Raw genomic sequence first — 12,684 nt, forward strand, 5'->3', positions numbered from 1 at the left:
GTGGGTTCAAACCTAGCCCCGGCCAAAAAACAAACAAACAAAAAAAATACTTGAAGAAAGTGCAGGGATGGGCAGCACCTGTGGCTCAAGGAGTAGGGCGCTGGTCCCATATGCCGGAGGTGGCGGGTTCAAACCTAGGCCCGGCCAAAAACCAAAAAAAAGAAAGTGTAGGGAAAACTCTGGAAGGAATCGGCCTGGGTGAATATTTTATGAGGACGACTCCCCAGGCAATTGAAGCAGTATCAAAAATACACTACTGGGACCTGATCAAACTAAAAAGCTTCTGCACAGCCAAGAACATAGTAAGTAAAGGAAGCAGACAGCCCTCAGAATGGGAGAAAATATTTGCAAGTTATACCTCTGATAAAGGTCTAATAACCAGAATGCACAGAGAACTCAAACATATTAGCAAGAAAAGAACACGTGATCCCATCTCAGGGTGGGACTTGAAGAGAAACTTCTCTAAAGAAGACAGACTCACAATCTATAAACACATGAAAAAAAACTCATCATCCTTAATCATCAGAGAAGTGCAAATCAAGACTACTTTGAGATATCACCTAACCCCAGGAAGAGTAGCCCACATAACAAAATCCCAAAACCAGAGATATTGGCGTGGATGTGGAGAAAAGGGCACACTTCTACACTGCTGGTGGGAATGCACAATAATACATTCCTTCTGGAAGGATGTTTGGAGAATACTTAGAGACCTAAAAATAGACCTATCATTCGATCCTATAATTTCTTTACTAGGTTTATAGCCAGAAGACCAAAAATCACAATATAACAAAGACATCTGTACCAGAATGTTTATTGCAGCCCAATTCATAATTGCTAAGTCATAGAAGAAGCCCAAGTGCCCATCGACCCACGAATGGACTAGCAAATTGTGGTACATATATACCATGGAATATTATGCAGTCGTAAAGAAAGATGGAAACTTTACCTCTTTCATGTTTACATGGATAGAGCTGGAACATATTCTTCTCAGCAAAGTATCTCAGGAATGGAAGAAAAAGTATCCAATGTACTCAGCCCTACTATGAAGCTAAATTATAGCTTTCACATGAAGGCTATAACCCAACTATAGCACAGACTATGAGGAAAGGGCCAAGGAAGGGGAAGGGAGGGGGGAGGTTAGGGTGGAGGGAGAGTAATGTGTGGGCCCACATCTACGGTGCATCTTAGAATGGGTACAGGCGAAACTTACTAAATGCAGAATACAAATGTCTACATACAATAACTAAGAAAATGCCATGAAGGCTACATTGAACCATTTGATGAGAATATTTCAGATTGTATATGAAACGAGCACATTGTACCCCTTGATTGCACTAATGTACACAGCTATAATTTAACAATAAAAAAGTCAAAAAAAGTTATAATCACTATATGATCCAGCAATTGTACTCCTAGATATTTATGTATCCAAGAGAAACATAAATAGGTCCACACAGAAACTTGTATGTAGATATTCATAGCAGCATTATTCACAATAGCAAAAAGGTGGAAACAGCCCAAATGTCCATCAACAAATGAGTGGATAGATAAGATGTAGTATATTCATACAATAGAATATTATTCAGACATATGAAAGAATCCAATTCTGATACATTTTACAACAGATGAGGCTTGAAAACATGCTAACTGAGAAAAGTCAGACACAAAAGGACAAACATTGTATGATTCTAATCTTTTTTTTTTTTTTTTTTAAAGACATCATGTTTTTTTTTGTGTGTGTGGTTTTTGGCTGGGGCTGGGTTTGAACCCGCCACCTCCGGCATATGGGACTGGCGCCCTACTCCTTGAGCCACAGGCGCCACTGTATGATTCTAATCTTAAATAAGATACATAGAATAGGCAAATTCATAGAGACATAAAGCAGAATAGAGGTTACCAGGGGCTGGGGAGGGTGTAGAATGAGGAGTTATTGCTTAATAGGGTGATAAAAAGGTAGGTTTTTTTTTTTTGCAGTTTTTGGCCTGGGCTGGGTTTGAACCCACCACCTCCATCATATGGGGCTGGCGCCCTACCCCCGCCCAATGAAAAGGTTTTGAAGGGCAGCACCTGTGGCTCAGTGAGTAAGGCCAGGGCCCCATATACGGAGGGGCAGGTTAGGACTGGCCCGGGGCCAAACTGCAACAAAAAAATAGCCGGGGCGTTGTGGCGGGCGCCTGTAGTCTCAGCTACTCCAGAGGCTGAGGCAAGAGAATTGCCTAAGCCCAAGAGCTGGAGGTTGCTGTGAGCTGTGATGCCACAGCCCTTTACCAAGGGCAACAAAAGTGAGACTCTATCTCTAAAAAAAAAAAGTTTTGAAAATAGATAGTGGTGGCTCAGTGCCTGTAGCTCAAGTGGCTAAGGCACCAGCCACATACACCGGAGCTGGCAGGTTCGAATCCAGCCCAGGCCCGCCAACAACAATGACAACTACAACCAAAAAATAGCTGGGCGTTATGGTGGGTGCCTGTAATCCCAGCTACTTGGGAGGCTGAGGCAAGAGAACCGCTTAAGCCCAAAAGTTGGAGGTTGCTGTGAGCTATGATGCTACTGCACTCTACTCAGGGCGACAGTTTGAGACTCTGTCTCAAAAAAAAAAAAAAAATAGAAAGAAAAGAATATAGTGGTGATAGTTGCACAATATTGTGAATGTAGTTCATTCACCATGATCAAGTGGGATTCATCTCAGGGATATGAGGATGGATTAACAAATGCAAATCAATAAATATGATACATCACATTAACTCAACCAAGAACAAAAATCATATGATCATTTCAATAGAAGCGAAAAACTATTTGATAAAATTCAACATCCATTTAGGATAAAAACTCTCACCAAACTGGATATAGAAGGAACATACCTCAAAATAATAAAGGCCATATATGACAAACACACAGCTAACATGATACTGAATGGGGAAAAATTGAAAGCCATTCCTCTAAGACAGTGGTTCTCAACCTGTGACCCACCAGAACTGTATTAAAGGGCATGGCATTAGGAAGATTGAGAACCACTGCTCTAAGATCTGGAACAAGGCAAAGATGCCTGTCATTACTTTTATTCAACATGAAAAATTAGGCAAAAGAAAGAAATAAAGGGTATCCACAATGGAAAGAAGTTAAATTAGCCTTGTTCACAAATGATATGCTTTTATACTTGGAAAAACCTAAACACTTCACAAAAAAAAAACCCTACTAGAACTAATAAATAAATTCAGTAAAGTTGGATGATACAAAAATCAACATACAAAAATCGGTAGCATTGGGCGGCGCCTGTGGCTCAGTTGGTAAGGCGCCAGCCCCATATACCGAGGGTGGCGGGTTCAAACCCGGCCCCAACCAAACTGCAACCAAAAAATAGCCGGGTGTTGTGGCGGGCGCCTGTAGTCCCAGCTACTCGGGAGGCTGAGGCAAGAGAATCGCTTAGGCCCGGGAGTTGGAGGTTGCTGTGAGCTGGGTGAGGCCACGGCACTCTACCGAGGGCCATAAAGTGAGACTCTGTCTCTACGAAAAAAAAAAAAAAAAATCGGTAGCATTTATATACACCAACAGCAAATGATCTGAAAAAGAATTAAGGAAGCCATCTCATTTACAATGGCTACAAAGAATATAAAATACCTAGGAATCAATTTAACCAAAGAAGTGAAAGGTCTATACAAGGAAAACTATAAGATACTGATGAAAGAAATTGAAGAAAACACATAAAAATGAAAAGAAACTGTATGCTCAAGGATTGGAAGAATTAATATTGTTAAAATGACAATACTACTAAAGCAATTTACAGATTCAATGCAATCCATATCAAAATGCCAATTACATTCTTCATAGAAATAGAAAAAGATTTCTATAATTTGTATGGAACCACAAAAGACCCCAACGCCAAAGAAATCCCGAGCCAAAAGAACAACGCTTAAGGCATAACATTACTAGACTTCAATAGGTCACAAAGCTATAATAACCAAATCAGCATGGTACTGGCATAAAAATAGACACATAGACAAATGGAACAGAATAGAGAACCCAGGTATAAATCCATGCATTTACAGCCAACTCTTTTTTTTTTTTTTTTTTTGACAGAGTCTTACTTTTTGCCCTCCATACAGTGCTGTATAGCTCTCAGCAACCTCAAACCCTTGGGCTCAAGTAATTGTTTTGTCTAGCCTCCTAAGTAGCTGGGACTACAGGCACCCACCACAACACCTGGCTACTTTTAGAGATGGGGGTCTTGCTCTTGCTCCGACTTGGTCTCCGACCTGTGAGCTCAGACAATCCACCTGCCTCAGCCTCCCAGAATGCTAGGATTACAGGCGTGAGTTATGGCACCCAGACTACAACCAACTCATTTTTTTTTACAAAGATGCCAAGAACATACAGTGTGGAAAGACAGCATCTTTAATAAACTAGATAATCATATACAGAAAAATTAAACTAGACTCCTATCTCTCACCATATGCAAAAATCAAAATAAATTAAACATTTAAATCTAAGACCTAAAACTATGAAACTAGTAGAAGAAAACAATGGGGAAACACTCCAGGACATTGGTCTGGACAAAGGTATCTTGTGTAAGACCTCAAAAGCATAGGCAACCAAAGCAAAAATAGTCATCAGAGATTATATCAAGCTAAAAACTTTCTTCACAGGAAAGGAAACAGCAAAGTTTCCCACAGAATAGGGGATACTATTTGCAAACTATCCATCTGACAAGGGATTAATAACCAGAATATATAAAGAGCTCAAACAACTCAATAGCCAAAACCCCAAATAGTCCAGTTTAAAAATGGGCAAACAGCCAGCATTATGGCTCATACTTGTAATCACTGTACTCTGGGAGCCCAAAGGAGAAGGATTACTTGAGGTCAGCAAGACCCCATCTCAACAAAAAATAGAAAATTAGTCAGGCTAAATGGCTTGCTCCTGTAGTTCCAGGTATTTGGGAGGCTGAGACAGGATGCTCACTTGAGCCCAGGAGTTTGAGGTTGCAGTGAGCTATGATGATGCCATTGCACTCTAGTCTGGGCAACAGAGCGAGACTATCTCAAAAAAATTTCTTCTGTGAATGTATTGTATTCAATGCCACTGAATTGTGCATCTAAAATGGTTAAAATGGTAAGTTTCATGTCATTTACATATATATATTGCTGCCATTTAAAATATTGCTGTTTTAAGTTTCTTCTTCTTTGTTGCCCTCGGTAGAGTGCTGTAGCGTTACAGCTCACAGCAACTTCCAACTCCTGGGCTTAGGTGATTCTCTTGCCTCAGCCTCCCAAGTAGCTGGGACTACAGGTGCCCGCCACAATGCCTGGCTATTTTTTTGTTGCAGTTTGGCTGGGCCAGGTTCGAACCTGCCACCCTCGGTATATGGCTCAATACTCATTGAGCCACTGGCACTGCCCATTTAAGCTTCTAAAATAATAATGAACTGGCTTGGTGCCTGTAGCTCAGTGGCTAGGGTGCCAGTCACATGCACCAGGGCTGTTGGGTTCAAACTCAGCCCTAGGGCCCACCAAACAACAATGACAACTACAACAAAAAATAGCTGGGCATTGTGGCAGGCACCTGTAGTCCCAGCTACTTGAGAGGCTGAAGCAAGAGAAGAGTTTGAGGTTGCTGTGAGCTATGATGTCACATCAGTCAACTGAGGGTAACAAAGTGAGACTCTGTCTCAAAAAAAAAAAAAGATTTTTAGAAAAAGTTGCCATCTCCTCTGAAATCTTTAGCAAAATCCATATTATTCACCAATGACTTTGGTATTTGATTGCAGTTTTCGTTTTTTTAATGTATTGACCTGGATGAGAATGGCCTTGAGGCACCCAGATATATCCAGGTTACATTAATCTAAGCAGAAATTTGTGTCACTGTGGGTTTTCTCCATTCACTCTCTAACCCCCTTGTCTTTGCATCACCCTGGGGACCCTTTGGGATCTCCACCCTTTCTCTTGCACCCTCACCTCCACACAGCAGTGTGCATCCAGCGCGATACTGCCCCTTTTCTCCTTGCACTCTTCACTCCCAAAGTAGCATAGGCAACTGGGCTGCAGCTGGAACCAGCGTTCTGCCCAGTTCCTCCTCAGATGTCCTCGCTTCCACAGATAGCCCTGACAGCCAGAATAAAGTCAGAAGTGTCATGGATGCCCGCTTTCCTTCTCCCTTTGCTCCTCCCATGGTTCCCAGCCTGGCTGACCTGCTTCAGGACATCTTGGATGAGTTCCTGGTAGACCTCGTGGATGGCCATGCTGAGGGTGTCCGGCCCCACACCCCGCAGGCAGCGGCCTGAGTTGAAGAGCTCTAGGAACTGCCAGACGCTGAGTCCCCCGGTGGTCTGGGCTGCTTGGGCCTCCTGAGCCAACAGCTCCTCCAACTCACCCAAGCTCAGCTCCAAGCTCATGCTGCTGAGCACCTTCTTCAGTAGGTATTCCACCTGGAGGTGAAGGCAGGCCTGGTGACTGCAGCAGGAAGTGTTGCCAGCACCAACACCAGGGGGCGCTCCAACCAGGCTTCCAGAGCCTGGGCAGAGGGACCAGGGACCAGGAATTGGGGGGCCAGAGTAACAAACACTGGTAGAGATCAGGGTAGAAATTTGGGAGGGGGATTTTGGAGCCCTAGCTCCAAATCAAGCCTTCTCTCCCCCTCCCCAACCTCCCAGCCCATTCCCTCCTGCCTTAAATTGAGGGCAGGGTGAAGGTGGGAGAGCTAGGGCTCAGGAAGAGGCAGTGAATCCAGAAAGCATCAAGGGGGTACAAGGGCCTGCTGTTCAATAGCCTCACTTTGCATATGACAAAACCAAGGCCCAAAGTGGGAAGTGACTTGCTCTGTCACACAGCAAGTTGGGGGTAGCCAAAACTCTATTTAGATCCCCTGAATCACATTTAGGTAGGTCCTTATTCCATGCCCCAAGCCCCAACCCTAGGAATCCTACTCTTGTGGGAAGGCAATGGGATGGGGGAGGGGGTTAGACAGGGCAGGGACAGAAAACCTGTTTCAGAGGAACCGGAAGTGGTTGTTGGGGTACATCCTGCTGCAGTTTGTTTGCACTGCATGTTGATCACAGAAGCAAGTGGCCTCCTGGCTTCTAAGAGGCCACCTTGCCCTAACTGCCAGGAATATGACAAGGGGAACCACATTCTCCTCGCCTGCCCCAGGGAATTCAAAGAAACTCTCTTTAGAACTTTCTGGGGCTCGGCGCCATAGCACAGTGTTTGCAGCACCAGCCACATACACCAAGAGTGGCAGGTTCAAACCCAGCCCAGGTCAGTTAAACAATAATGACAACTGCAACAAAAAATAGCCAGGCATTGTGGTAGTCACCTGTAGTCCCAACTACTTGGGAGGTTGAGGCAAGAGAATCGCTTAAGCCCAAGAGTTTGAGGTTGCTGTGAGCTGTGATGCCACCGCACTCTACCGAGGGTGACATAGTAAGACTCTGTCTCAAAAAAAATAATAAAATAAAATAAAATGCTCAGTAATGGCTCGGCGCCAGCCACATAAGCTGGGGCTAGAGACTTCGAACCTGGCCTAGACCTGCTAAACAACAGTGACAAGTACAATTAAAAAAAAAAAAAGCTGGGCATTGTGGCAGACGCCTGTAGTCCCAGCTACTTGGGAGGCTGAGGCAAGAAAATCGCTTGAGCCCAGGAGTTTGAGGTTGCTGTGAGCTGTGATGCCACAGCACTCTACCGAGGGCAACATAGTGACTCTGTCTCAAAAAAAGAACTTTCTGGAGCCACTGGGTCTCAGCTGGACATTTAGTGGAGGGTGCCAGTTCAGAGCTCAGGGTGGTTCCTTTTCCCACAAACAGAAAAAAGCTGAGTGAAGTTAGACATGCTAGGGCTTCCTGTTAAGCACAGAGGCCCCCTACCTGTATACAGACCTAAGTTCACCTGGCATCTTCACAGACACCAAGAGGACTAAAAGGTCAGAAGGCAGAAGGGGGAGGCACAGAAGTAGGGAAAAGAGGGAGGAGACAGTTAGACAGGAAAATGGCCATCCTGGCTTCATCCATGAGTCGAGGAGGTAGGGCGGAGACTCCTGGCCTTTTCTCCCAGGGTGCCCTTTCTTTGGGGTCCTGGGTTGAGTCTCTCTGGCTGTTCAGAAGAAAGACAAAAAGGAGGGGCAGCGCCTGTGGCTCAAGGAGTGGGGCACCAGTCCCATATGCCAGAGGTGGCGGGTTCAAACCCAGCCCCAGTCAAAAACCATAAAAAAAAAAAAAAAAAGAAAGACAAAAAGGAAGCCTATAGGGGTTCATGCCTATAATCCTAGCACTCGGGAGGCCAGGGCAGGTGGATCACCTGAGTTCAGGAGTTTGAGACCAGCCTGAGAGAGTGAGACCCAGTCTCTACTAAAAATAGAAAAACTACCTGGGCATTGTGGTGGGTGCCTGTAGTCCCAGCTACTTGGTAGGCTGAGGCAAGAGAATCACTTGAGCCCTAAGAGTTTGAGGTTGCTGTGAGCTGTGATGCCACAGCACTCTACCAAGGGCAACATACTGAGACTCTGTTTAAAAAAAAAAATTAATTAATTAAGGGTGGCGCCTATGGCTCAAGGAGTAGGGCGCCAGTCCCATATGCCGGAGGTGGCAGGTTCAAACCCAGCCCCGGCCAAAAACCACAAAAAAAAAAATAAATAAATAAAATAAACCAAAAAATAAAAAAGACAAAAAAAAATTAATTAATTAATAAAATAAAATAAAATGCTCAATAATATATCAGACATTTACACTTCTGTGTAAATACAATTTGCAGATCATTTTCCTACTTTGAGAGCCAACAGAACCCTAATGGAAGTATAATTTCAGTTCTCCTGGAAGAAGGCCTAGTTGTTCTGATATGGGCAGTGCTAGGCATCAGGATACAGCTGGGCGAAGACAGGCACAACACAGGGTGACAGTGAAGAAATGGGATGCAGGAAGGAAGAGAAGGTGATTTGGCCTCCTTCATGGTTTTGCTGAGGCCTAGCCCCAGTTACTCAGTCCCTGGGGCTGCCATCACCCTTACCTCATCAGGAACCATTATCAGAGGGTACTTGTCCTCAGACAGGAAGTTGAAAAGGCACCAGAGGCGGAAAGCATCCTGATTGGAGAGCATGTTCTTCCCGTTGCTATCTGCCTGATAGTTCTTCTTGGCCGTCAGGGTCCAGCAGAGTTCATCAAAGTGCTCTTTAACAAAAGCCCCCTCTTCTACCTGCCACCAGGACTACAAGTCAGCCAGCTGCCCCATCCCTGCTCTACCACTAAGCTATGGGTGTCCTGGGTCAATTATGCCCCTATTCCCCAAACTTGCTAAGTCCAGGCTCTAACTAGAGGAATTCCTGAGTTGATTGCCAGGTAACTAGCTGGTTACAACCACCTCACTCATTTAACATACCAACACCCACCCCCTCCAAGTCCCCCTGACAACAGAGAAACTCCAGTCTTTCAGCCCAGGGGAGAGAGGAGGGATGCCCAAAAAGGAGCTGAGAGCTAAGAAGAACCTGGGAAGAAAGTGATAGGAAGGAGGAGCTCAGAGAGTGTACAGGGGGAGGGAAATGAAGAGTCCTTTGTAAAGGTTATAGATGGAAGCTGGAGGTGGCCTAGGCAGGGGTGTGGTGAAAGGTCATGGGAAGGGTAGAGACTAAAATAGAGATCAGGGACAATGAGGGTGAGTTGAGAGGTACAAGGGGGGGATAGGTGGCTGGGATATGGGGGTGAGATGGAAGAGCAGAGATGGACAGAGCAGGCCGAAGTGGGAGCTTATTGGGAAGGAAGAGTTGGAGTGGCAAGATACTAGGGTGCTACCAGGCCGAGGAAGTGGGGACAGGTTAAACGTGCCCCCACAAGTGGGCCCCACCTTGTCCAGGATGTACTTATTGAGGTACGGCATGTAGCCCTGGCTGGACACAGGGCCATCATCATCATCTCGGAAGTGTTCCTCCAGGGCCACAGGGTCATGGGGAATGTGCAGCACCGTGTACAGGTTGTGGGACAGCACCTGAGACAGAGCAGATGGCAGTTTGCCTTCCTGCACTCCAATGAAAACTGAGCCAAAGGACTGCCCCCCCACTCATCCCCATCCCATATCCTGGCTGAGTTCTCTCAGCACATACTGTTCAGTTCTATAATAACTAAAACGTATGTAGTTACCATGTACCAAGCATGAAGCTAAGCACCCCCAGCTTTCTCACTCAGTGTCAGAGGTGTCAGAGCTGGGATTCAAACCCAGGGAACCATAATCTTTACTACTTCGTTAGGTATTGGGGTCCTCTTCCTACAGACAAGGAGACTGAAGCTCAAAAGGTTCAGTAACTTGCCCAGGTGCCCAAGAGCTTGAAATTCAAATCCAGATCTGTCAGATTCCAAAGCCCAATCGCTTCCCACAATGCTGGGCTGTCTGCAGGGAGGCAGCCTGCCAACTCATTATATCGTAGTTCCCATCAAAGACTTGATGTTCAGGCTACGTACAGAGTGCCAAACACCCAGCCGTGCTCTCTGGGAAGGGGCCCTCAGAAGACTGAAGGGAGCTCGAGAGGGTTCAAAGAAATGTTATGAAACCTGGTCCATGACATGAGGAGGGCATGATTGTGTGTAGGGGAAATGTGCATTCATGGAACAAATCCATGATATTAGGACAATGGGTTTGAACAGGGAGATCTGGTACAAATAAAGTTGCTAAATTAATGTTATAGACATATCACAGACAGTGTGAATGATTAAAAATAGTCTCTATCTTCCAGCTACAGTATGAGGGGCTTTTTATACTCCATTTCTAGTATTCACAACCTCCTCAATACACAGATATTATCATTCCTGTTTTTCATATGAAGATATGGAGGCATGGAGACTCTAACTGCAAATGGCAGAGCTGAAGCTGGAACTAGATGTGCTTGGCTTCAAAGGTTGTCTTCCATCAGAATATTGACACTGGCTTGGCGCCCATAGCTAAGTAGTTAGGGCCCCGGTCACATACACTGGAGCTGGTGGGTTTGAACTTGACCCGGGCCTGCTAAACGACAATGATGGAAAAAAAAAAAAAAAAGAATAGCCAGGTGTTGTGGCAGGTGCCTGTAGTCCCAGCTACTTGGGAGGCTGAGGCAAGAGAATTGCTTAAGCCCAAGAGTTTGAGGTTGCTGTGAGCTGTGATGGTACAGCACTCTATGGAGGGTGACAGAGACTGTCTCAAAAAAAAAAAAAAAAAAGAAAGAAAAAAGAGGGCGGCGCCTGTGGCTCAGTGAGTAGGGCGCCGGCCCCATATGCGGAGGGTGGGGGGTTCAAACCCAGCCCCGGCCAAACTGCAACAAAAAAAAAAAATAGCCGGGCGTTGTGGCGAGCGCCTGTAGTCCCAGTTGCACGGAAGGCTGAGGCAAGAGAATCGAGTAAGCCCAAGAGTTAGAGGTTGCTGTGAGCCGTGTGACGCCACGGCACTCTACCCGAGGGCGGTACAGTGAGACTCTGTCTCTACAAAAAAAAAAAAAAAAGTTTGAAAAAAAAAAAAAAAAGAAAAGAAAAAAGAATACTGACACTGAGCCTCTCTCCACAACTGGATTGTGAACCCTGGAAACAAGGTCTCTATTGATCGTTATGTGCCTTAGCACCTATGTTCTCTTCTGCACACCAAATGCAACCAATTAATGCTGTATTTGAGGGCTTCTTCCACCATCAGCAGTTCACCTTGGAATCAGTTCCTCAGGCACTGGCACTGTCTCAGAGAGAGTGTGGGTGCCAAGCCTTCATTTTATTCTCTTTTGAGAGACGAGGGGGAGAAAGCATTGACACTTTTTCCCAGTGTTCTCCTGGGTGTCAGGTTCTCCACTTTTCAAAGTAAGAAGATAGGGGGTCCAGCAAGGGGTCAGTGCTTCTTTTTTCCCTCATTTCCCTCTGGGCAGCCATCCCTGGAGTTTTGGTTATATGAGACAATAAACATCTTCTCTTTTAAGCTGTTTGGTTTCTATCTCTTATGTATCTAGAAAAGTCCTGCCCAACGCATCTGTGGTCTTAGGATACCAACCCCACTTTAAGGAGTGCCACTAGCTCAGTGCCTGGCACTTAAAATTCAGGATGACTGGGCGGCGCCTATGGCTCAGTGGATAGGGCGCCGGCCCCATATACCGAGGGTGGTGGGTTCAAACTCAGCCCTAGCCAAACTACAACAAAAAAATAGCCGGGCATTATGCTGGGTGCCTATAGTCCCAGCTACTCAGGAGGCTGAGGCAAGAGAATCGCCTAAGCCCAAGAGCTGGAGGTTGCTGTGAGCTGGTGATGCTACAGCACTCTACCAAAGGTGAAAAAGTAAGACTCTGTTTCTAAAAAAAAAAAAAAGAAAAGAAAAGAAAAAAACATAATTCAGGATGACTGACTTAAGAAAATAATGGCAGACATCCATTGACCACTTTGAAGTGACAGGCTCTTCTTAGAGCTTTACATATACCCATCAATTGTCTCTTGGCTTCTTTTCTTTTTTTTTTGGCTGGGGCTGGGTTTGAACCTGCCACCTCCGGCATATGGGACCGGCGCCTGACTCCTTGAGCCACAGGCGCTGCCCCTCTTGGCTTCTTTTCAAACTACCCATGTCCTTATCTTTCTTCAAGTCTCTTAAAGCACCTCTTTGAGGAAGCTTCCCTCATAGCCCCAGCCACATGGCTACTCCAGTGAAGGGGAAGGTCAGGCACCTTCTCTTTCTAGTTGAGGAGTCTTAGATAAACCCCTTCATCTCTCTG

At 45.4% G+C, this 12,684-nt stretch overlaps 1 protein-coding gene across 2 annotated transcripts in view; it reads right to left on the minus strand.

Annotated features, from left to right (window-relative positions):
- DEF6 (DEF6 guanine nucleotide exchange factor) overlaps window positions 1-12,684 on the minus strand; it is a 36,359-nt gene that overhangs the window by 15,577 nt on the left and 8,098 nt on the right. For both annotated transcript variants that reach the window (XR_008382638.1, XM_053603699.1), the window contains exons 2-5: window positions 9,822-9,962; window positions 8,991-9,176; window positions 6,182-6,418; window positions 5,949-6,095 (exon numbers count right to left, since the gene is read on the minus strand). Coding sequence is in view for 1 of the 2 variants with exons in the window: in XM_053603699.1 (XP_053459674.1) it covers window positions 5,949-6,095; window positions 6,182-6,418; window positions 8,991-9,176; window positions 9,822-9,962 (711 nt within the window). In the remaining variant the exon portion in view is untranslated. The remainder of the gene's footprint in view (window positions 1-5,948; window positions 6,096-6,181; window positions 6,419-8,990; window positions 9,177-9,821; window positions 9,963-12,684) is intronic.

This window comes from Nycticebus coucang, chromosome 9 (assembly GCF_027406575.1).
Source record: "Nycticebus coucang isolate mNycCou1 chromosome 9, mNycCou1.pri, whole genome shotgun sequence".
Classification (NCBI taxonomy): Eukaryota; Metazoa; Chordata; class Mammalia; order Primates; family Lorisidae; genus Nycticebus; species Nycticebus coucang.